The sequence below is a fragment of the Mastigoproctus giganteus genome, chromosome 6 (genome assembly GCF_048544385.1).
Source record: "Mastigoproctus giganteus isolate SK-2022 chromosome 6, ASM4854438v1, whole genome shotgun sequence".
Taxonomy (NCBI): domain Eukaryota; kingdom Metazoa; phylum Arthropoda; class Arachnida; order Uropygi; family Thelyphonidae; genus Mastigoproctus; species Mastigoproctus giganteus.
The window spans coordinates 149901008-149928182 of NC_143580.1; the positions used below are offsets into that span (position 1 = coordinate 149901008).

The window sequence follows — 27175 nt, forward strand, 5'->3', positions numbered from 1 at the left end:
TAATTAATATGTATATTAATTAAGCTTTGTACATAAGTATAAATTTATTTTGCTAACCTGTGGATGATATTCTCCCGATTTTCACCCATCATTTAATTGGTAATAAATGTTTGGTAATAAAGTGTAAACTTGTGATTTATATTTTTATTTTTATAGCCTGTGGATAATATTTGAAAAGACAGAAGGCCAGTGAACTGGAAACTGCAAGTTGCTTTTGTTGTTTTATGGTAGTAACCTTCAGAAATGTGCTTTAGAAAAATATCACCAAGGAGTTCGAAATTGATTCGTATAATGGAACATAAGATAACAGTGAAAGTGTAGTGCATTTTAATGATTTGAATTGGCTTTTTGAAATTTGATTCTATAAAGTGCTGATGATTCTACTAACCAGAGATGATGTTAACTGGTGCCTACTTATTTCACTTTATGTTGGGCTTATGATTGTCTCTGACTGGATCACGTGGTTCTTCCTCTCAGCCAATAGCAGCATTTGTAAATGTGTTAGTGGCATGTTTTGTTTTTGCATCCTTTAGTTGAAGTGATTTGTTTGTGCTGTGCTTATTTGACAGAAATTTACTGTATTGAATTTGTGTATGTACAACATTGTGTAAAAGAAAAAGAGAAAAATAGCTTAGTTGAAGAAAAATAAAGAGAAAAATAGCAAAAATTTCAATTTCCAAGGTTGTGGAACGAATTACCGAAAAAACAATGTGTTATTGGGTTCACAATAGTGTCTCTGGAATGGATTAATATCATAAAGTGAAATTAATATTGCAAATTAATAAATACAGTGGACCACTGTATTTATTATTTTGGCTTTTAGAATAGATCACTTTTTTACCTCCCCTCATATATTCTGTTCTACCAATTTATAAAAAGGTTATAATAATACATCAGCTTTATTAATAATATTTAACTTCTGTACAGAATAGATTAATCTGTTTTATATAGAAATAAATTTACTATAAGAATAGATTACTGAATATTAATCATTGTTACAAAAAACTGAAAATTAAAAAGTAGAACTGCTCTTTGGGTTAATAAAAAAAAAAAAATCCTTAATGTGTTTGAACGTTTGTGTTTTGTGGTCAGTGTGATCTTCCCAGACCAAGAATTAGACAGATATAACCCATCATAGCTTCATCCCACCTTTTTTTGGTATATCCTTTCCTTTTACTGTATGTCTTTGTGGACTCTTTTCATGTACTTTTCACTAACATCATCCAGATTTGGTCTGAAAAAATTCAGTTGAGAGTGTTAGTAATGGTGCTTGATCTACATTCTGTATCCTGTTTTTCTATAATTTCAAATCAATCTTGTCAGATAGTTCTTTGTAATTTACTCTCTTAATGTTTCCAAGAAAGCTGTTCACTGCAAGGTGAAACAATATCTAGGAATTTTGCTGAGCATCATCCATTTTGTCTTCCAGCTCTTGAGGCCAATATCTCCTTAGCTTGTGGACCAATAAATATGCCACCTTTCACTTTTACATCAGGCAGTTTTAGAAACATAGATTGTTTAATCTTGAAAGTGTCAACTTGAGCTGTGGGGCAGGGTGGTATTTCAACTGCTCCACAGGACTCCCCGATTAGCTTACCACTCACTTTGCTCGAGAGGAGCACTGGAAGAGGCATCAGTGAGCTATTAACAGGTTTGACAAAAGAAGACACCCAAGGGAAGTCTTGGAAAAATCTGGATATGCTGGCAGTATTGAAGGATGGCAAACTTTCACACATTTATGCAATCTGACCACCCATAACTCCTGCCCAGGGTAATGTGGATAGATGAGAGCATGTAAAAATAAGCATTGTCTAGCAAAACAACACTTATTATAAAGAGTAGCTAACTTTAATAGATTTGTTTTATCAGGGCAGTATTTCCCCTGCAAAAGGGTGAGGATGGTACATTGAAACTTTCAGCATATGACTGACTATTTCATTATCTAGTAGACTCAGTCATGCACTCATAGTCAGCATATGACTATGAGTGTATTAGACAGTCTCTTTACTGTACTCTCTCATTAATGAAATTGGTAGCAATGTGGTTCTTTTTATTTTGTTTATTCTTTGTTTTTCATCAGATTTGGTTGCTCCAGTTTTTATTTATTTTTTTGATACATTGATATTTTGTTTGCATTTTAATGCTGTTGTAATACCTATTTAAGTGTTCATTTACTTTTTAAATCGTGACATAGAATGATATGTACATTTCATTTTTTTAAAGTTTATTCTTTTTTCCTTTCTTCTTCCAGATCTTGGAACTGAAAGCAATGTAGTGACAGAACAGCACATTACAGAAGTAAGGAGCTATAGGTATAAAATTGCAGGCATCAGAGAAGTTTTAGCCCGAGATCACATGAAAGTGGTCTTTTTTGGAAGGTAAAACAACTGTATTATATTGCACTTCTCTCAGTTGGAGTAGGTTGTGAAACACCCAGTAGTTAAAAATTATGGAATCAGAGATATATGCTGATCACTAGTCAGTAAAAATATATTATTTAAATATATATATATATATTTTTTTTTTCAAAAAGTGACTTTTCTGTTTTTAACGAAAGAAAATATTATGTAATATTTTGTTGGATAATACACTTGCCCATATGAATTAAAAAATCAATATGTAATTTAATTTTAAATAATATTTTGCACTAATACTTAAAAAAAAAAAAATGCAATTTGTTCAAAAGAGAAATACATAGTAACATAAGTAGTAATTACTGGTCCAGTTTTATGGTGTGTTAGTACAAAGCATAAGTCAGTGTGATAGATAAACTCATGATGCTGATTGGCTTTTATTGTATAATTGCATTTTTGCAATTATACAATTAAAGCTAGAGTATGGATTAAGAATTTGATATCGCCAGTTTTGAACTCTGCTAAGTGCAATCTTTTATTACTTAAAATTTGATTTTTCTTTTATCTTTTTGTTTCAGATTAGTGGTGAGTTATTATTTGTATTTATCTGATAAAGTGGTGAAATTGTTTCTTACTTGCACTAGGAAATTACTCAAAAATAAGAGTTGAAGTGGGAAAAGATTGCGCCATCATTGTGTTCATTGCAGAACAATATAAACACTATTTACTATCTTTTATGTAATTCTGTTGGTCCTTTGTATTAGACCTGCATCCACATTAACTGGAACTGCACCCAAACCCAACCCGCATTGTTTGTATACAACCTGCAAACCATAAAACAAGAAAAAAAATTAAATATATTAAAGAAATTTAAAAAAAATTTTTATACATCAAAAATTATGCAAAAATCAATTAACAATATTATTTTTATTATATATGATATCAAAAATTTTAAATAATTGTAAAAATATAATGAAAATACAATAAAACCTCATTAATTCAGACTAATTGGAGGGGAGAGGTCATCTGGATTAAGTGATAATGTGGATTAGTGAAGCAAAAGATTACTCTAAAAAAACAAAAAAAACTTAGAACACAAACAAATGGAAAATTACTATACTAAAAGTATATTTATAATACAGTATTTATAGTATACAAAAAAAATCACTGTTGAATCTATATATAAAAATGAGAAACTGCACAGCACATTTATTTGTTTATAGACAAACTAGAACATTCTTGTTGATTGTAATAATGCATGTTTGAAAAAACTGTCAACTTTCTGCTCATCAGACCTCTGCTGCTGTTCTTTAATTATGATCTCCCTCACAATGTTATGTGTTCATAATATGCCTGCAATTCTCAATTTGATGAAGATTCCACAATTGATTACTATATCAATGCCATATCTTGCAGTGCTGAGAATTTTCTTCTTAATTATAGATTCTTTTAGTTCATCTATTTCATTATCCAATCCTTCTTCTGTAGAAGAATCCTTAACATCATCTGCAGTAATTTCTTTCTCTGAACTGCTGAAATCCAGGGTTTGCTTCATCCAGTTAAAACCACCTGGAACATTTTCTTGCATTATCTCAGTCTTTCCAGATACCCTGAGCACAATATGAAAGTCCTGTGGCTCAAATACTTCAAATTCAAAGTCTTGGTCTGTGTCTTGCTGAAATCCAGGGTTTGCTTCATCCAGTTCAAGCCAACCTGGAATATTTTCTTGCATTATCTCAGTCTCTCCAGATGCCCTGAGCACAATCTGAAAGTCCTCTGGCTCAAATACTTTAAATTCAGAGTCTTTGTCTGTGTCCTGCAAGAGATTTTTCCAGTAAGCAATCAAAGTTTCCATTTAAATGTTTCTCCATGCACCAATCCAGTTGAAGATAGCAGATTTGATATTGTATGATTTGTTATATTCCAGAGTTCTTCTTCCTCTTTTGTTGTTTTCTTCGTCTACTTTGCTCTTCATCACTTCATCAAATACTTGTGTTTGTAGTGCCTCTTGCAGGCCATTGATGGACCGATTTTCAATATCTAGATGTGCAGGGACATTGTCAGGGATTATAAGTGCTTTAATTTGTTCACATGAAAATTTCAACGCTTCTTTATGATGCCTCTTGTCTTTGGTTATAAAGTGGTTATGAAACTAGTTCTTTGTTAATTTCTTGTGTGAACTTGTTGTCCATAAGTTGTAGTAGACAACAGATAATATGTGCATAGGTGACTACAATGCTCTTAGACAGTTTTTAAATTATTTTCAGTGAGAACAGTTATGTTGTTAATACGTGCAAATGATAAATGGGAAGTGTTTAGGAGAGTAATCATAGGAGCTACTAAATTTTTTTTTGTTTTGTTTTTGTACCTGCTAAATGAGTAAATGCAAAGTGAAATGATGAGGTTAATAGCAAAGAAGAAAAATCCATGGGATGTTTATAAACTATCAGGGAACACAAAAGCCTATAGTATTATAAAACGAGTTTGCAAGTTACTAAGACAATTAGGCATGTAGATTATGAGAAGTCTTTGTTTAATATTACAACAAAATGTTGTAGTAGTAGAGGAATGTGGTGCAAGAAAGCAAGCATATGAGCTTATGTAGCATCAGCCAAAAAAAAAAAAAAAAAAAATTATTTCACACATCCATTCCTTCTAAAAGTTTGTCCAGTTCCTCCTTGAATTTATTTAATCTATCAACTTCCACAACGACAGATGAAAGTTTGTTCAAGCAATCAACTACCTGCTGATTTTGCACATATACTCTACAATTGTCTTTTGTCTTTCCTCGATTTGAATTTATGCCCCCTCAGGTGTGTAATCTGAGCAAGCAAAAGAATCCCATCAGGATTAAGTGTGCTCAACCCATTCAAGGGCTTATACACTTCAATCGCATCACCACAGGTGCCTAGTCTCTAGACACTGCAATTTGCAGAACTTAAGCCTCTCTCCGTAAGAGCACCCCTTTGTTCCTCTCATCAATCTTGTTGCCCTTCTCTGTCAGAAAACTTTGTATCTGACTGCACAATCACTCCCAGGTCTTTTTCATTTTCTACCACCCTAAGTGTAGTACCACACAGTTGGTATGTTTCTCTGGGATTACTTCTACCCATGTGCAGTACTTTGCATTTGTCAAGGTTAAATTTCAGTTGCCACTTCTCAGCCCATCTGCCCAACTTTTCTAGATCCTGTTGTAGTAGCACATTGCTATTACTGTCATTAACAACCCACCCAACTTATGTATCATCTGCATACGTGGACATAAAGCCACCAATACCATCAATATCAATGATATTTTGATGGTCAATCGTCACTAATCCGGCAGTGTTGGGCTCCTTGGGGTGCCGGATTAGTGAGTTTGCCGGATCACTGGTGGTTATTTTAACACATATACTTTGCCCAACAGTTAACCACCTCATCCTACCTTTAACATGTTGACTGCCAAGCTAATTTAAGAAAAAAATTTCCCAGGGACCAAAAAATATTTAGCAAATAATTTGATTAGTAATTCTAAAATAAATATTGTAGTGTCAGTGTTGTCACTTTTTCGCTTAAAATATCAAAAGGAAAGTTTTTTTTTTTTTTTTTTTTTTGTCACATATATGTGGCCGACGTGGCCCAGTAGGTTACTTCATTTCTTGAGAAGCCATGTCGGCCACATACGTGTGACACTATTACGGCATACATATGAAGATCATTTGTGATTAGTTTATTACACGCGTGGTGAGCGCTTCAATAAAACTAATTGCGATAAAATAAACTCTCAAACGTTGCAATAGGTTTGTCAGTATTGTTAGAGATTTTGTGAAAACAAGTTCGTTAGCGCACTGTATTATCCCATCATATTGTGCTGTGTTTTTCCGAAAGTTTGTACAAGTGTGTTATAAAAAAAAAAAAAAAAAAAAAAGCTAAAAAGGAATGGCTAAAAGAAAATTACTAAAATAAGAGGAACTGAGGGAAATTGCTGGAATTTACAACTAAGCAGGTTAAACTTCTCACATACACACCGCTGTCGAGTTTTTTCAGAAGTTCAACTTTATCTGTTATGGACAATGTACGGTGTTTGCACTTTACACCACTTCCTTTATGCATTGGAACCATGGCTGGGGCTAAATGAGAGCAGATTATAATAATAAATGCAGAAAAACAAATAGAAATGGCTTGCCAGTGTTTACAAGTTCACGCCAACAGCTGATGCTGCAACCAAAACAGTAGCGGCAGGTCGGTGCGCCAACCTGGGAAATTTGAAATTACATTCGTAGAAATTATATCCAAATTAGCAGTGGAAGTGGAACCGGATTAGTGATGGTTGACCTGTATTGGTATTGATGGTATCATCAATAATATACCATTGATAAATATGTAAAACAACAGTGGGCCCAACGCCAATTCCTGGGGGAACTCTACTATTACTGATGCTGCAACCAATACCACCAAAACAGTAGTGGCAGGTCGGTGCCCCAACCTGGGAAATTTGAAATTACGTTCGCGGAAGTTATATCCGAATTAGCAGTGGAAGTGGAACCGAATTAGTGATGGTCGACCTGTATTGGTATTGATGGTATTATCAATGATATACCATTGATAAATATGTAAAACAACAGCAGGCCCAACACCAATCCCTGGGACTCTACTATTGACATTAGTCCATGAAGAGCAGCATCCATTGATTACCACTCTCTGTCATCTCCCACTCAATCATTCATTTATCCATAGTAGCAACCTGCCCTTAATATCATACTGCTACAATTTGTACAGTAGTCTTCCATGCGCAACAGTATCAAGAGCTTTCCTAAAATCCAAGTATATGATATCAAAATTATTTTTTGCATCCAATTCCTTTTGTAACCACATCATAGTATCCAATCTAATTTGTCAGACAGGACTTTTCCTTAACAAACCCATGCTGGGTCTGAATTATTACTGCAGTCTTGTCTAGATGATCCTGCAATGCTTCTTTAACTAGTGACTCCATTATTTTCTCTGGAACAAAAGTTAAACTAGCAGGTCTGTAATTATTCATATCACCTTTTGATCCTCCATTGTGAATGGGGGATACATTTGCACATCTTGTCCGTGGGGACTTCTCTTGAGTCCAAGGATGCTCTCATAATCATGGCTAAGGGTTTGCTTATTTGCTTTGCCGCCTCCTTTAATATAACTGGATAGATCTCATCCACTCCAGGTGCCTTTCTTATGTTTAACTTCAACAATTTCTCTTCCACTTTGCTCCCAGTTATTACAAAATCATTAAGTGCCCTGTTAGAGTTTAATAAGCTTCTGTCCTTCACTTCCCTAAAGAATTCCTCGTGTGAATGTAGATGCAAATTACTCATTCAGTTTGTCAGCTATCAGCAGGATCATCAACAGTCAAGCCATCGATATCAGCTGGACCAATCTGATTCATCCCCTTCCTTCTAGAGTTTATATAAGTAAAGAAGTCCTTGATGTTTTTCTTAGCATCCTTTGTGAAAGATTTCTTGTAATCTGCCTTCACTTGCCTAATCTCCTTTGTGACTTGTTTACAGACTAGCTTATATCTACCATAGGCTTCTGCATCGTCTGATAATTTATATGCATCTCATGCATTTTTCTTTTCTGCCACGAGTCTCATTAGTTCATCTGACCTCTATTTAGGTCTAAATTTTGAACAGTATTTCTTAGTTGGTAAGAAAAGCCTAGTAGCTTCCACGATTAATTCCTCGAATGCTTCCAATTTAGAATTTGCTGTTGGTAACATCATCAGTTGGTCCCACTGTACAGAATTTAAAAATTGTATGAGATCACTCTAGTCACCTTTACAAAAGCGAAAACCCCTCCCTTTACCCCTGATGGTAATCATATCTTTAAGTAAATCCCACATCAGTACACCATGATCACTGCCACCTAGTGGATCCTTTGTCTGCAAATTCTTAATGCACGAATAATGCACGAATAATCACTACTGATAACCAGATCAAGAGTATTACTATTTCTGGTTGCCTCTCAAACGTGCTGCTGCAGAAAACAATCATCCAATAAATCCACAAGTCTTGCTAGTGTGTGCGAGTGACCAACACACAAGTTCCAGTCAATATCTGGGAAGTCAAAATCCTCCATTATAATACAATCTGATTTACTGGCCAATTGTATTTCTCTGTACAATTGTTTGTCATACACATTGGAGTCATTATTCTTATAACACACACCTACTCTCATTTTTATGTCTCACCAAACTGACTCAACATTTCACTGTCTATCTATCAACTGGATGCACTTCCTTAGATTTTGTGTTTCCTAATGAACAGCATAATCCCTCCTCCCTTCCTATCCTGTCTATCCTTTTTGTGCACATTCTACTCCTCAAAGTAGCAAATGATCCTTTGCTTATGTTAACATTAGAAAGAAAGGAATGAACCACATTGGTCCATTGGATATGAAAGATATAATTGTTGATCTTTATGTAATGGCAAGGAATTATTGTTAAGCAGAGCCCCTTTATTAAGCAAATTTATTAAGCAGAGCCCCTTTCCCTTTTCTGATCAGTCAGTTTCTGCCGTGAGGTAGTTGCAGAGGAATTGGATGCAAAAAATAATTCTGACATTATGTAGTTAGATTTCAGTAAAGGTGTCTGTACTGTTCCACATGAACAGCTTCTGTACAGATTTTGCCATTTGCTGTTTCTCAGGGTTTGGTGTTGAACCCCTTACTGTTTTCAGTATTTATAAATGATATCGACAAAGTCATATTGAGTTTAATGTCTAAGTTTGCTGGTACAAAGGTTGACAGAGTGGTTAATGATTGTATTTGGCGTACTGCTCCAACAAGACTTGAATAAATTAGGCAGATAGAATGAAAAGTGGGAATTTAGGTTAACATTGATAAGTGCAAGATGCTTCATTTGGATAATAGTAATCCCAAAATAAAATACCAGTTTGATGGTACAATCAAGTTAGTGAATAATGAAACGAGTTAGTTAATGTATGTGGCATGTTACTTTTCAGGTATGTTATCAAATAGTAATAATACATGATTTATAAAAAAAAAAAAAAAAAAAAACCCACAAAAAGCAACAATTTTTATGCATAAATTGAAAGCATTTTGTTTTTGCACATCTGCCTTATTGCCTATTCATTCTTTCAATCGGTGCATAGCCACAAACTTGATATCCATTGCCTCTTCTATGACATAAGGTATATGGATAGCTTATGTGATATGTATGAAAAAAATAAATAACAATAATTGTCAGTTTCTATCGGTTTGATTTTCATGAAATTTTGGAATGCTTGACAAATTGCTCTAAAAGATCCAAATATAAAATTTCCTGAGTTTCACCACCAAGAGTTGAGTTATTACACATGGATGAACAGACAAAGAAATAATAATTACCAGATTTCTGTTGGTCTGATTTTAATAAAATTTTGTTGGCTTGACAAACTTTTATGAAAGAGCGAGATATAAAATTTTATGAAAGCTCATCCATTAGAATTGAGTTATTACATGTAGATGGGCAATAGATGCTTTACACACATATATACTAGCATTAGCAAAGGCACACGATGCAAGAAAGCAAGCTTATATAGCATCAGCCAAGGTAAAAAAAAAAAAAAAAAAAACCCTTATTCGTCCATCCACTAGCTCCAAATGTTTGTCAAGTTCTGCCTTGAATCTATTTATGCTATCAACTTCTACAACGACAGATGGACGTTTGTTCCAGCAATCAACCACCCGCTGGCTAAAGGCAAACTTCCGCACATCTATCCTACAACCGTCTTTCCTCAATTTGAATTTATGCCCTCTCAGGTGATTATTCTGAGCAAGAGGAAGAATCCCATCAGCATTGAGCATGCTCAAACCATTCAAGGCTTTATACACCTCAATCAGATCACCTCGCAGGTGCCTAGTCTCCAGACACTATAATTTGCAAAACTTAGCCTTTCTTCGTAAGAGCAACCCTTTGTTCCATTCACTAATCTTGTTCCCTTCTCTGTACTCATTTCAACAGCTCTACATTCTTCTTAAAATGAGGCCTCCAGACCTGTATACAGTACTTAAGGTGTGGTCTGACCATTGCCTTATACAAGGGGATAATCACCTCCTTATCCCTGCTAGAAAAATTCCTGTATATCATTGACAAGACACTGAGCTACCCTTGCAGACTGTCTGTACTGCTCAGAAAACTTCATATCTGCCTGCACAATTAACCCCAGGTCCTTTTCATTCTCTACCACTGTCAGTGCGGTACCACAGAATTGATATGTTACTCTGGGATTACTGCTTCCCATATGTACTACTTGTAATTTGTCAATGTTAAACTTCATTTGCCATCTCCCAGCCCATCTGCTCAACTTTTCTAGATTCTGTTGCAGCTGTGTACTGTCATTAGTGTCATTAACAACCCTGCCAACCTTCGTATCGTCTGCAAACTTGGACATTAAGCCCGATATACCATCATCAGTATCATTTATAAATACAGAAAACAACAATGGACCCAACACTGAACCCTTAGGGACTCCACTAATAACATTAGTCCATGAAGAGCAGTGTCCATTGATTATCACTCTCTGTCTTCGCTCACTCAACCATCTCTTTATCCATAGCAGCAATTTGCCTCCAATGCCACTGCTCCAATTTGTGCAGCAGTCTTCCATGTGCAACAGTATCAAAGGCTTTTCTAAGATCCAAATATGTAATATCAAAGTTATTCTTTACATCCAGTTCCTTTGTAACTACATCATAGTTGTTGTTTGGTTTTTAGGAGCATTAGCAACTAAGGCCATATTGGTCCGGGGATATGCGGTGGTCATTCCCTGACCTTTCCACATCCTCCGTATTTGGCGGTCATGGGCTTGAACCCCGGTCTAATCAAGAAGCGTGTGCTACACACTGCTGCTCCTGCCCACCTGGCTACGGAGGTGCCTACATTGTAGTATCCAATCAAATTAGTCAGACAAGACTTCCCCTTAACAAACCCATGCTGTGTCTGAGCTATAACTGAAGTCTTGTCTAGATGATCCTGCAATGCTTCTTTAACCAGTGCCCCCATTAATTTCCCTGGAACAGAAGTTAAACTAACAGTTCTGTAATTACCTGTGGCTCCCTTCGATCCTCCTTTGTGGATTGGGGTCACATTTGCACATCTCCAGTCCATAGGTACCTCCGCTGAGTCTAGGGAAGCTCTCATAATTATGGCTAAGGGTTTGCTTACTTCCTTTGCTGCCTCCTTTAATATAACTGGATTGATTCCATCCACCCCAGGTGCCATTCTTGCGTTTATCTATAACAATTTCTCCTCCACTTTACTCTCAGTTATTACAAGATTATCTAGCTTACTGCCATACATCTCTAGCATTCCCCTCCCTGAATAACTCCTCATGTGTGAATGTCAATGCAAAATATTCATTTAGTTTGTTAGCTACCTGAGCAGGATCATCAACAGTTGAACCATCGATATCAAGTGGACCAATCTGATTCATCCCCTTCCTTCTAGAGTTTACATAAGTAAAGAACTCTTTGCTGTTTTTCTTTGCATCCTTTGCCAAAGATTTCTCGTAATCTGCCTTCGCCTGCCTAACTTCCTTTGTAACTTGGTTACAGACCAACTTATATCTATTATAGGCTTCTGTGTTACACGTTATTTTATATGTATCCCTTGCATTTTTCTTCTGTCACATCTCTAATTAGTTCATCTGACATCCATTTAGGCCTAAATTTTGAACTATTTCTTTGTTAGTATGAAAAGCCTAGTAGCTTCAAAGATTAATTCTTTGAATGCTTCCCATTTTGAATTTGCTGTTGGTAACATCATCAGTTGGTTCCACCGTATAGAATTTAAATACTGTCTCAGACCACCGTTTTTTATTTTTATGAGAACCCCAAACACGAGAGGTATTAGAACCTATAGTACTTAGTACCGTGCTTGGGTTCGAGGTTGAGAAGACGAAAGAAGATATTTGTTGATATTGGACTTGAACTTCTGTAGATTGTAGTTTTCAGGAAATACGTATGAAGGAAGGTTGTTCCAGAAAACGGCAGTTGAATGAATAAATGAGGAAGATGAAAAGTTGGTTCTGTGGGTTTGAAGTTGGACAGTAAATGGATGTTGGCTGGTGGCAGCACGTGTTTGTGCTGTTTTGAAAGAGAGAGCGGGAATTATAGAAGCCAATTCAGAAGAACAGTGCCCATGGAAGTATCTGTAGAAGAGGCCTGCAGCAGAAACAGTGCATCTATGAGAAAGCGAGTGGAGGGACTCTGTTAGAGATGAATCATTAATTAACCTAACTGCCCTCTTCTGAATGGAATCAAGAAGCCTGAGAGAGGTTTTGGGGGCACCACCCCAGATGTGGGAACAATATTCCATGGCAGGGCGGATTTGCGATTTATACAGAGTGAGCAGCTGATTGGAAGAAAAGTAACGGCGAGAGCGAAAGAGAAAACCAAGTTTTTTAGATGCAGAGGAAGCAATATTTGTAATGTGCTTGTGCCAAGAGAGATTAGAAGTCAGGGTAATCCCCAAAAAAGATATATCATTTTGCCTAGAAATCGGAGTGTCACTAAAGATAAGCATAGGAGCAGAAGAATCCTTTTTGCGAGATATAAGACAAGATTGAGTTTTAGAAGGGTTGAAATCAACTAAGTTGTCTTTGCCTCACTGGAGAATTACCTGAAGATCGGCATTTAAGGAATTGGCAGCAGATTTTCGAGAACTTGAAGCTGATTGAGCTGGACAAGGTTTCTCAAAATGGAAAGTTGAATGCAATGTGCTATCATCGGCAAAACTATGGATAGGATTTGAAGTCAATGGAAGAAGGTCATTGATATACAAGAGGAAAAGAGTGGGGGACACCGGCATTAGTGGAGAAGTTAGAAGACAGTGAGCCATCTACCATCACCCTCAGTGAGCGATCAGAGAGAAAACTGGATAACCAATTACTAAAAACAGTTGGCAAACCATATGATGGAAGCTTGTTTAGAAGACCTTTATGCCAAAAACGATCAAAAGCCTTTGAGATGTCAAGAGCAACTACTTGTGTTTCACCAAACCTTTCCATTGAATTAGTCCATAAATGGGTAACATAAGCCAGAATATCACCAGTGGATCGACACTGACGGAATCCATACTGGTGATCGTTGATAAGATGGAAGGTTTCTAGGTAGTTTAAGAGTTGGCGGTTAATTGATTTCTCCATTATTTTAGAAAGAGTAGAAGTAATTGCAATGGTACGGTAATTGGATGGGAGGGATTTGTCACCCTTTTTAGGAACTGGCTGGATATGAGCAAATTTCCAAGCAGAAGGAAAAACACCTTTGGAATAAAAAAGTGAAAAAAGGCGGCAAAGAATAGGAGTAAGTTCAGGAGCACAGGTTTTGAGAACAAGTGGAGAAATACCATCAGGACCTGGAGCTTTCGTAGCATCAAGATTCATCAAAATCTTTCTGATATCCTTTTGACGGAAGACCACAGGAGGCATTGAATGGAGCGTGTTAGGAATGGTGGGAGGTGTTTTACCAAGGTCATTAATACATGAGCTGGAAGAAAAATATGATGCTAGCAGGTCAGCTTTATCCTTGGCTGAAGTGACAACAGAACCATCTGGTTTGGACAGAGGTGGGCAAAAGTTGCGGCCAATAGCTTTGGCAAGAGACCAGAGTGCTCGGCTACCATTAGGGCAAGAAGAAAGTTTTCTACTCTTAGCCTGCTCAAACTCTAGTTTGGACTGATTGATAACTGCTTTACAATTGTTGCGAGCTTTGGTGTAGGCAGAAAATGAAACTGAAGAATTAGAAACAAGCCAATTACGATATGCAACGTTCTTCTCTTGGACAACCTTAGCACATTTATTGGAAAACCAAGGTTTAGATAAAGGACGAGATTTTAAAGTGGAGTGTGGGATAAAGGATTCCATTCCTGCAAGAATAATTTCACTGACACGATCTGAGGAAACGTTGATATCAGAAGTTTTGAAACAGTAATCAGACCAAGGAAAAGAAGAAAAGAAGTCTCGCAGGTCATCTCATTTTGCATTCTTGTAATGCAAACAATACGAGGTTGGGAATAGCCATGAGATAAAGGTTCCATTGGAGAAGAGACAATCACCAAGTTGTGATCTGAAGTGCCTAAAGGACCTCTCACTTCAACCTTGTACTTAGAAGGGTTGTTTGTGAGAAAAAGATCAAGCGTATTGGCTGTATGATTAGGATTGTCTGGTATTCTTGTAGGTAAATGAACAATCTGTGCTAGGTCATTAGTAATTGCAAAAGCCTCAGCATCTCGACCTGCTAGGTCGGTGTGACTAGAAATCGGAAGCCAGCTGGAGTTGTGAACGTTAAAATCACCAAGGAAAATTACCTCACTGTTCGGAAAGTTGGACTGGAGAAAGTCAAGTTGCAAAGAGAGGAAGTCAAAGAGCTCCAAGTGATTAGTGGAGTTGGGAGAACGGTAGAGACAACAGATGAATTTTACACAATGAGGTAGAAAGATTTTAAGCCAAAGAAGATCAAAGAGAGGAGATTCCAAATTGCCAAGTCTCTGACATGGAATATCAGAACGGACATATGCACAAGTACCACCTTTGAGGCGAAAGGAATCGTACAGCAAATAATTTGGACATCTGAGATGAGCGGTAGTTGAATCAACTGATAACTGAGATTCAGTCAGAAAAAGTACATGGGGTTTGGAAGACTGCAAGTGGAAATGGACATCGTTGAGATTGGAATTGAGACCACGTATATTTGTGAAATGAATTAGGAAGTCCTTGGGAGGTTTAGATCTTTTCGCAGATAAGCTTGCTCTATTATTTTGACAATTCATGGTGTATTCAATAGTAAGAAAAAGTGGGTGGGACATGTTGTATGAAGTAATGAAATTTTTGGATATGGCGTACATGTGGTAAGAATATACCCAGATCCTTGACATAACGTGGCCTCGACAATGCTCCCCGCATACACACTACTCGGACTCCCTCTAGTCACTATCTGGCAGAGTAGAGGTAGCAAGATTATACACTAGCTGATCCAGAAGCCTCCTAGAGAGTTACCAATAGGTTTGGTCCGGTGTACTATCTAGCGGCCGGCCTGCGAACACCATTTTAGTGCTGTACCCTCGAAATGTAAGGAATATTGGATCTCGCCACGACATTCATCATAACCTCAGAAATCATCAATCATACTGCATGATGGAAGAGATAGGGAAGGGTTGGCCGGAACTTAGCTCTAGAGACTAAACATGGGTTCCACCACTTCAAGCCTCCAATAAGCAAAGTGGTGGTATTTCACCGGTTGATGAGAGTCATCTACCACCTAGTACTGCCTGGTAACATAGAGGGGCGGCATTCCTCCATGTGGTGTGGGCGCCACACCTCGACCCCTGCTTACGTTGGTTCACACCTGGGTGGTCACCCACCATGTACTTGTGCATGAAGGTTATACCCAGGATTACTAACAGTCCCACCATCGTGAAGGTGCAAGCAGAGCATTTGGCTGTCATAGACCGTCCGGACTTCACCGAAATTGGGTCCACTTGACTTGAGTGTCACCCGAATATCAGTTCCATCAGCGTTTTAGACTCCCAGGTAGCAAGAACAGCTTGTCTGGCATATCTGAGAGAATGTCTGTGAGAACCTCAAGGACCATAGTCACCTTTAAGAAAGCAAATACCTTTCCCTCTACCCTTGATGGTAGTTACCTCTTTGAGTAAATCCCACTTCAGCACACTGTGATCACCGCCACCTAGTGGTTCCTTTATCTGCAGATTCTTGATGCATGAAGAATCATTACTGATAATCAGATCAAGAGTATTACTCCCTCTAGTTGCCTCCCGAACATGCTGCTGTAGAAAACAGACATCCAATAAATCTACAAAAGCCTTGCTAGTGTGTGAGTGTCCCACCCACAAATTCAAGTCAATATCTGGGAAATTAAAATCGCCCATTATAAGACACTAATTTACTGGCCCACTCTATTTCTCTGTACAATTGCCCATTATACTCATCAGATTCATTAGGTCTTTAACAAAAACCTACTCATTTTTCCTTTCCCAGTGCTTATGTCACACCACACATTGTCCACCAACATCAATTGGATGCACTTCCTTAGATTTTGTTTTTCTTAACTAACAGCATAATCCCTCCTCCCTTCTTGTGCTTTCAATCCTTTTTGTACACATTGTACTCTCCAAATTCCAGTTCTGCACTGCTTATGTCTGTGTGACACCATGTCTCTGATAGCCCAACAATATCTGCCTTTGATATCTTGACTAGCACTTCAAGCTCATTGAATTTATTAACTGTACTCTTAGCATTGGTGTACATGCAAGTATACATGCACCTGTTTCTACTCTTAGTTACCCTAACACAGCCCATGTATTTACTTGTTCCACTATGACTCCCAGCATGCCTGGAAATTTCCACTGCCTTGCTTTCCAGCCTGCTGCTGCTCGATTGCATTTCAATAGAAGTAGTGCAAGAATCACTTTTACCTCTGCCAGCAGCTGCTGTTAATCTATTAGTCCGTTAAAAAGCCTAAGGTTAATTATAAAGTCTGACATGAAGTTCTCTTGCAGTGCAGGAGCTGCTAGGACAGTTCATGGGGGGGGGGGGTGATGAATGATCACCCCATGTTGAATGATGCTGTCTTTACTCTTCCTCAAATATTACATGCAAGGTGGGGGGGGGTGACAAATTTAAATTGGAAAGGGATTGTGTAAAAATTGCTTTTTGGCCATTGATATTGATTGTTGGAATAAGTTTCCATCTTAAAGTTGTGGAAGTGAGTTGGTTGAATAAATTTAAAGAAGGATTAGACTACTTTTATTAGAAGGGATGGGCAAGGAGGGATCACGTCAATTTCTTGCAAGGCAATTTGTATGACAGTTTGCTGTATGCAACAGTTTGGTGCTTGACAATTTGGTAAAAGACAATTGGTGGCTACAACAATTCAGTGAGTATGATGATTCAGTGAACTGGGAGAATTTGATGTATGACAAAGCAAGACAGAAAATGCAAACTTTTAACATCCTGTGCTATAATTGGTGAATTTAGTGATATCATAGTGATTAGTGATCACGATACAGTCCTTGATATTTTTCAAGGATATATGTACATTATGTATATGTCATTCATATTATTCATTGTTGTTTTTAATGCACATTCTAATTTTTTAGGTGATTGTATTAAAAAGTGCCATGGACAGGTTAAAGATTGGGATACAAGAGAACCTTGTTTGCAGTTTACTTTCACTTCTATAAGTTTTGGAAAATGCACATAGGGAGGGACGGAGGGGGGAGGGGTAGAATTGTTTCATGGACCAAAGATAGGGATCATTAATGGATGCTGGCAGAGCATCTTCTGATGTTTGGCTTGAACCCATGCTTTAGTTTTATTGAGAGAAGTTTGTAGTAGGTTAGTTACCATGGATGGGTTAAGAGTAGGTGGGTAAGCTTCCTTGTGGATTGTGTAGATGAGTATATATAAATCGGTTTCTTCTTGCTTTGCAACCCTCAACCAGTCTATGTTACTAAAATAGCATGTAGCTTTAACAACTTCATTGATAATCTTTATTTCTATTACTTTCACCTGGGTTCTGTACCTGTAATTTTCTTTTAGCTTCCCAATCTCAAATAATACATGTTCCTGAAAAAGCATAGGATTCAGCTGAATAAGCATGTTAAAAAAATATATTAATGAATAATCTTATTGTGATTATTTATTAATATATAATAATTAATATGAATGGAGTTATGCTGAAATAGTGGCAAATAATGCAAGCTTATACAATGTCAGCAAAAAAAAAAAACCTTTCTCAGTTCACATATTCATTCCCTCCAATAGTTTGTCTAGTTCTTCTTTGAATTCATTCAACTATCCACTTCAACAACAAATTGAAGTTTGTTCCAGCAGTCAATCACCCGCTAGCTAAAGGAAAACTTCTGCACATGTATTAGCATTAGCGTTAATAGTGACATATGATACAAGAAAGCAAGATTATTCAGCCTCAGTCCAAAAAAAATAAATAAAAAAACCCTTCCATTTCACTCATCCGTTCACTCCAAAAGTTTGTCCACTTTTTCCTTGAATTTATTTAAGCTATCAGCTTTCAAAATGACAGATGGAAGTTTTGTTCCAGCAATCAACTACCCGCTGGATAATGGCAAATTTACATACATCTATTCTACTACTGTCTTTCCTCAGTTTGAATTTATGCCCCCTCAAGTGCGTAATCTGAGCAAGAGGAAGAATCCTATCAGCATTGAGCTTGCTCAAACCATTCAAGGCCTTATACACCTCACATAAATCACCTCAAAGGTGCCTAATATCTAGCTGTTGCAGTTTGAAGACCTTAAGCCTTTCTTATAAGAGCAACTCATTTTTTTCCCCCTCACCAATCTCTTTGCCCTTCGCTGTACTTGTTCCAGCAGATCTGTATGCAGTATTCAAGGTGTGGCCTGACCAGTGCCTTATACAAAGGTATAATCACCTCTTTATCCCTGCTAGCAAAATTCCTGTATATCATTCACAATGCTCCATGAGGTGCTCTGGCAGCCTATCTGGACTGCTCAGAAAACTTCATATCTGACTGTGCAATTACCCCCAGGTCTTTTTCATTCTCCACTACCCTGAGTGTAGTACCACACAGTTGGTAAGTTAATCTGGGGGTTACTGCTACCCATATGCAATACTTTGCATTTGTCAATGTTAAATTTCAGTTGTGACCTCTCAGCCCATGTGTCCAACTTTAATAGATCCTGTTGCAGTAGCACACTGTCATTAACAACTCTGCTAATGACAGTGTGCTACTGCAACACTGTCATTAACAACTCTGCTAATGACAGTGTGCTACTGCAACACTGTCATTAACAACTCTGCTAACATTCATATTGTCTGCCAACTTGGACATTAAGAATGATATACCTTCATCAGTATCATTGATGAATATAGAAAACAACAATGGGCCCAATACCGAATTCTGGGGGTCTCCACGAACAGCAGTGTCCATTAATTACCACTTTGTCTTTTCTTGCTCAACCATACCATAGTCCATAGCAGCAATTTGCATCCAGTGCCACACTGCTCCAGTTTGTGCAGCAGTCTTCCATGTGCAACAGAATCAAAAACTGTTCTGAAATCCAAGTATATGCTATCAAAATTATTTTTTGCATCCAGTTCCTTTGTGACCACATCATAGTATAGAGTCAAATTTGTCAGACAAGACACCCCCCTTAACAAAATCACGCTGTGCTTAACTATAACTACAGTTTTGTCTAGATGATTCTGCAATGTTTCTTTAACCAGTAACTCCATTATTTTCCTTGGAACAGAAGATAAACTAACAGGTCTGTGATTACTTGTCACCCCTTTGATCCCACTTTGTGAATTGGGGATACATTTGCACATCTCCAGTCTGTGGCCCTCCTCTGAATCCAAGGATGCTCTTATAATTATGGTTAAGGGTTGCTTACTTCTATTGCTGCCTACTTTAATATAACTGGATAAAACCTATCCACCTTTCTTATGTTTAATTTCAACAGTTTTTTCCTCCATTTTGCTCTCACTTATTACAGAATTCTTTAGCTCCCCGTTTGAGTTTGTTAAACTTCTGGCCTCCACTTCCCTGCAGAATTCCTCATGTGTGAATGTTGATGCAAAATACTCATTCAGTTTGTCATTACTTGAACAGGATCATCAACATTGATATCAAGCAGACCAATCTGATTCAACCCCTTCCTTTTACAGTTTACATAAGTAAAGAACTCTTTGCTGTTTTTCTTTACATCCTTTGCCAAAGATTTCTTGTAATCTGCCTTTGCCCACCTAACCTCCGTTGTGACTTTGTTACAGACCTTTGTTGATGATCCTGCTCAGGTAGCTAACAAACTAAATGAATATTTTGCATCTACATTCACAAATGAGGAGTTATTCGGGGAGGGGAATGCCAAAGGTGTATTAAACTCGTGCAGTAAGCTAGATAATCTTATAATAACTGAGAGTAAAGTGGAGAAGAAATTGTTGAAGATAAACATAAGGCACCTGGGGCGGATGGAATCTATCCAGTTATATTAAAGGAGTCAGCAAAATAAGTAAGCAAGCCCTTAGCCATAATTATGACAGCTTCCTTGGACTCAGGGGAGGTACCCATGGGCTGGAAATGTGCAAATGTGACCCCAATCCACAAAGGAGGATCAAAGGGTAATTACAAGCCTGTTAGTTTAACTTCTGTTCCAGTGAAATTAATAGAGGCACTGGTTAAAGAAGCATTGTAGGATCATCTAGACAAGACTTCAGTTATAGCTCTGACACAGCATGGGTTTGTTAAGAGGAAGTCTTGTCTTACCAATTTGATTGGATACTATGATGTAGTCACAAAGGAACTGGATGCAAAAAATAACTTTGATATCATATATTTGGATCTTAGAAAAGCCTTTGATAGTGTTGCACATGGAAGACTGCTGCACAAATTGGAGCAGTGTGGCACTGGAGGCAAATTGCTGCTATAGATAAAGGGATGGTTGAGTTGGAGAAGACAGAGTAGTAATCAATGGACACTGCTCTTCGTGGACTAATGTTATTAGTGGAGTCCCCAGGGTTCAGTGTTGGGTACATTGTTTTCTGTATTCATTAATGATATTGATGATGGTATATCAGGCTTAATGTCCAAGTTTGCAGATGATGCAAAGGTCAGCAGGGTTGTTAATGACACTGACAGTACGTTGCAGCAACAGGATCTAGAAAAGTTGAGTAGATGGGCTGAGAGGTGGCAACTGAAGTTTAACACATTGACAAATGTAAAAGTAAATGGAAACAGTAACCCCAGAGTAACGTATGAAATATGTGGTACTACACTGACAGTGGTAGAGAGTGAAAAGGACCTGGGGGTAATTGTGCAGGCAGATAGTGTCTTGTCAATGATATACAGGAATTTTTCTAGCAACGATAAGGAGGTGATTATCCCCTTGTATAAGGCAATGGTCAGGCCACACCTTGAGTACTGTATACAGGTCTGGAGGCCTCATTTTAAGAAGGCTGTAGAGCTGTTGGAACGAGTACAGAGAATAGCAACAAGATTAGTGAATGGAACAAAGGGTTGCTCTTACGAAGAAATGCTTAAGTTTTGCAAATTGCAGTGTCTGGAGACTAGGCACCTGCGAGGTGATTTGATCAGATGTATAAAGCCTTGAATGGTTTTAGCTTGGTCAAATCGCTTGAGAGGGCATAAATTCAAATTGAGGAAAGACAGTTGTAGGATAGATGTGCCTTTAGCCAGCAGGTGGTTGATTGCTGGAACAAACTTCCATCTGTCTTTGTAGAAGTTGATAGCTTAAACAGACTCGAGGCAGAACTAGACAAACATTTGGAGCGAGTGGACGGGTTTGTTTGTTTGTTATTTGGTTTTTAGGAGCATTAGCAACTAAGGCGATATTGCTCCGGGGATATGTGGTGGTCATTTCCTGACCTTTCCACAAATTTCGTATTTGGTGGTCATGGGCCTGAACGCCAGTCTAATCAAGAAGCATGTGCTACGCATTGCTGCTCCTGGCTACGGAGGTGTCCGTGAGTGGATGGGTGAAATGAGAAGGATCTGTTTTTTTTTTTTTTTGCTGATGCTATATAAGCTTGTTTTCTTGCATCATGTGTCCTGCTAATGCTAAATATAATGGAGTTTTTTTTTTTACTTTTTTGAAAAAAAAAATAGTAGTCCATTTTTCACCAACAGAGGTCTAAGATTTTGATATTAAAACATTATGGTATATGTCTAAAGGAATAGACTAGTGCTCTTGTATTATACTTTGTGCAAAAGGATGAAGCTAACAGATGCTGCTACAAGACAATGCTTTAATAGTTCACTTTTTTTTATTTAAATGAAAATAACTATAGTGTTATTATAGCTTTCTGCCATTATGAGCTTTCAAGCATCTAGCATGAGCTTCATGTTCAAGACAAATATTATAGTCTTGAATGTGCAGTTCTCTTGTTATAGGCCTCCTCTCCAGAGAAGACACAATGCAATTTGCATTGTTCTTGCAATGAACTGGTTGATACTATAGTAGTTAATTTGTTAGTTCCCGCAACATCTGGCATGGAATATCTTATATTGTTAAAACTGACACGTAATAAGATAACTGTATTTGCTAATGAACTAAACTGCACTTGAAATAATACTTTTATGGGTAGTTGTATTGCTGCCTTTTGTTGTTTACTTCTCAGTATAAAACTGAATGTAAAAATGAGTTTATTTTTTCATCTTGCAGAGTGAATGCTTTTGTCTGGAATTATTCTGTTGTATTTTTTGTGTTTTTAAGTTTAGTATTTATGATTTACTCTGATAGAATTCTGTGTATGGTGGGTAGAGTGTTAGGTTATTTGAGCATCGAATTAATTCGGAAGCTTAATACTGTTTCTTTGCATGTTCAGGAACTTCTTATTGTTAATCTCACATAAGCAGAATTACGTAGTATTTTAATTTCAGAGTATTTTCAAAATGCCAGTACGGTAACTCCTGCTTGGTGTGATCCCGGACAGTTCAAATTCATTATAACAGTTTATATTCCAAAAAAATTAAAAAGGAAAAAAAATTTGTTCCAAAATATCTGTCAGGGTACTGTAGACAAGTAGTGCTGGGTGAGGATGATTTTGCCAAGTTAAGCATCTACACTTATGTGCAGATTCACCACCTTTTAGTTGCTGTCTAGTTTGTGTACCAATAAGTTGTCTTGTGCCCTGTCTCGAAATTATTGTATGTACAAGTACTTAGTTTCGTCATTACAGATGGCTAGAATAGAAAGAGCTTGATGGTTCTTTAAATATTTACTTATGCCATTTTGTACAAGGTTACTCCATTGTTATTCCATGCTTAAAGTTTGTTATCTAAGATATAATTAGGTATCAGAGTGGATTATGAGTTGACAGAATTATAAACTGGTTTTACCATTCTACAAAATCTTTGCCATTTTCACAGCGTAAAGTTTGTTTTCAAGTATTGCTAGGATTTGATTTTAATTTCCTTTTCATTCACAATACCTTGATGTGATTATTGATATATGCGAGTAAGAGCTAGGATGAATATAGGATTCATAAGCATTAAAATTTATCCAGAGTAAATTGATGTCACACATGGTGTAAATTGCCAAGTGTGAACCTCTTGAGTTATGGAGGAAACCAAAATTATATATCATATCAACGATGAAGACATGCTTTATTTAGTAAAACTTCCCATATCCCCAGGTCATGTAACTTTATCTAATTTCAAAAATGTGCTCAATAGGCCGAACAAGTTTTTTTTTTTTTTTTTCAAGTCTATGGATGATGATTTTGGTGTTGTAAAAGAAGAAATAAGTGATGATAATGCCAAATTACCATGCTTTAGTGGATGAGTTGTATCGTGGCTGGTAACAGCAGAAGGAAGTAGCTTATTTGATAGTACATCCCAGTGTACAGAAACCATGTCACAAAGATCAGAACTGAGACTCCTTCTAGAAAGAATCTTGAGCATATCAGGTAGCAGAATCCCCATCCTTCCATGCAACGACTCTGGACCAGAAAGATAATTTGGATACAACATGCACTGAGTTAGAATCAGTAATTAGCTCAAGAAGAGACAATCGACACACTCATGAGTGTTGAACAGTGAGATGCAGGAATAAGCATTATCATGAAGATCATGGTTTATGTCAGTGGTGTCTAACATTTTCCCATACGGGGGCCATATTCAAAGTTAGATTTGTTTTGCGGGCCGCACAGAGTGATTCAAGAAAAAATTGTCACATTTTCTATATCTTGTTACTCGTAAAAGGAAGTTTCTATTTTCACATTACTGTTTTTTCTTTTCAAGCTATATATAAAAAATTGCTAATTCCCAGCACTTTTATGTGCAACAAATCAATGTCAGTGATTTATTTTTTAGATTTTATTAAAATTATAAAAATAGGACATACTTTTTTCTTTTTTTTTTTTTTTAAATGCTTTACTTTTATTTTTGTTTGAAATACTTCACTTTTGTTTAAAAAAAAATACTTTACTTTTGCTTTTAAATACTCATTTTAGAAAATTTACAACCTGAAAAGGAACTGCTTTTCAATATTAAGGTGAATAAATAAATATAATGATATACCTAAAATTGAAATATTGAAAAATTTTATTAAGTACAATAACATTTACTGGACAAAACTTAACATTTAATTAGATAATTGAGGCTGGATCTTTTTAAATAATTGTTAAAAATTTGGTTGCAAATTTGTGATGTCAATCTCAATACATAATGAAGATTGTCCTAATGGTATTTCTTGATGGAGCTCCAGATATTTCTCCACTTGTTCTCAAAACCTGCACTCCTGAACTTACTCCTGTTCTATGCCACTTTTATTCACTTTCTTATTCCAAAGGTGATTTTCCTTCTGCTTGGAAATTTGCTCATATCCAGCCAGTTCCTAAAAAGGGTGACAAATCCCTCCCATCCAATTACTTCTACTCTTTCTAAAGTAATAGAGAAATCACTTTACCGTCAACTCTTAAACTACGTAGAAACCTTCCTCTGATCAATGATTGTCAGTATGGATTCCAAGAGTGTCGATCCACAGGTAATATTCTGGCCTATGTTACCAATTTATGGAAAAATTCAATGGAAAAGTTCGGTGAAACACAAGCAGTTCCTCTTGACATCTCAAAGGCTTTCAATTGCATTTGGCATAAAGATCTTCTAAACAAGCTTCCATCTTATGGTTTGCCAACTGTTCTTTGTAATTAGTTATCCAGTTTTGTGTCTGACAGCTCATGGAGGGTGATGGTAGGTGGCCCTCTGTCTTCTAACTTCTTCGCTAATGCTGGTTTCCCAAGGTTCAGTTCTTTCTCCCAGTTCAGTTCAGTTCTGGACCAGAAAGATAATTTGGGTGATACAACATGCACTGAGTCAGAATCAGTAATTAACTCAAGAAGAGACCATTCTTTCTCCCATTATTTTCCTTTTGTATATTAATGACCTTCTTCCATTGACTGGAAATCCAATCCATAGTTTTGCCAATGATAGCATATTGCATTCCACTTTCGATTTTGAGAAACCTTGCCCTGCTCAATCATCTTCAACTTCTCGAATATCCGCTACCAATTCCTTAAATGCTGATTTCCAGGTAATTCTCCAGTGGGGGCAAAGACAACTTAGTTGATTTCAATCCTTCTAAAAGTCTTGTGTTTTATCTCGCAAAAAGGATTCTTCTGCTCCTATGCTTATCTTTGGTGATACTCCGATTTCTAAGCAAGATGATATCTCTTTTGGGGAATACCCTGACTTCTAAATCCCTCTTGGCCCAAGCACATTACAAATATTGCTTCCTCTGCATCTAAAAAACTTGGTTTTCTCTTTTGCTCTTGGCGTTACTTTTCTTCCAAACAGCTGTTCACTCTGTAAAAATTGCAAATCTGCACTACCATGGAATATTGTTCCCACATCTGGGGCAGTGCCCCCAAAACCCCTCTCAGGCTTCTAGATTCCATTCAGAAGAGGGCAGTTAGGTTAATTGATGACTCATCTCTAACAGAGTCTCTCCACTCGCTGTCTCATAGACGTACTGTTTCTGTTGCATGCCATTTCTACAGATACTTCCATGGGCACTGTTCTTCTGAATTTGCTTCTATAATTCCCGCTCTCTCTCTCTTTCAAAACAGTCTGAACACGTGCCGCCACCAACCAACATCCATTTACTGTCCAACTTCAAACTCACAGAACTTACTTTTCATCTTCCTTGTTTATTCATTCAACTGCCGGTTTCTGGAACAATCTTCCTTCATACTTATTTCCTGAAAATTGCGGTCTACAGAAGTTCAAGTCTAATGTCAACAAATATCTTCTTTCGTCTTCTCAACCTCCAACCCTTGCACTGTACTATAGATTCTAATACCTCTCGTGTTTGGGGTTTTCATAAAAAAAAAAATGCTCATCTGTTATTCTGTTTCTTTTTAAATATTTATTTGATTTTATGAGTGAAAAAAAATCTGCTTGCAAACATACATTGATCCAAAGTAGCCATTTTCATGGCATTTTCTTTTATTTGCTGAGAATCTTCAGATGGGAAAGCCTTGTAGAATTCAAATAGTTTATTTTTGCAATCTGTATACTTATTTTTGAATCGTATTTTAGCTTGAAGATCAATAATTTCAAGTTGCAATCTGGGATTGTAGTTTTGAGCCATAGAAGTAAATAGGTTCCCAAACAAAAGCTTATGTTTGGGAACCTGTTTACTTCTGTTTTTTACTTATGTTTTTCATGAGATTTTATATCAGAAAATCGACTTTCAAATTTGTTAAAAAGTAATTGTAATAATGAAAGGCAACAATTCTTTGGAAATGTGTTTCTCCTTTACCTCAGTACAACATTCAAAGTGAACTCAATTGTCTTGCTTAACTGGGATTTAAATAATAACTTATTCTGAAATGATTTGATGTCACCAATCAAATCAGACCAATTTTCCTTTCCCTTGTAGTTTTAAATTAAGAGCATTTAAATGACTAGAAATGACTTTTCAAAGATGAACAGTTCAAATGTGTCCTGAGTGTAGTGAGAAATCAGCATGGAAAGCTTTTCGAAATGTTTCGACTGGTTTTCTAGGAAATATTAAAGCCAGCAACTACAGGCAGCTTGTGGATGTACTTCTTGGTTATTTCAGTCAATTTTACTGGGGTGTTTGACACCATCTGGTGGCTGACCATCCTGGCTAGACTGAGGAAGGCAAAAACACCAGTCAACTTTTATAATATAATGAAGTCATATCTATCCCAGAGAAAAATATAAGTAGTGGCTCCGTACAAGAAACTGACCAGATATGTTTACAGGGGCTGTCCCCATGGCTCGGTCCTTGGACC

General features: G+C 37.0%; 1 protein-coding gene across 2 annotated transcripts in view; it reads left to right on the forward strand.

The window, feature by feature from the left end:
- Marf (Mitochondrial assembly regulatory factor) overlaps nucleotides 1-27175 on the forward strand; it is a 495171-nt gene that overhangs the window by 35076 nt on the left and 432920 nt on the right. For both annotated transcript variants that reach the window (XM_090376530.1, XM_090376532.1), the window contains exon 3: nucleotides 2252-2378. In XM_090376530.1, the coding sequence (XP_090232656.1) occupies nucleotides 2252-2378 (127 nt within the window). The remainder of the gene's footprint in view (nucleotides 1-2251; nucleotides 2379-27175) is intronic.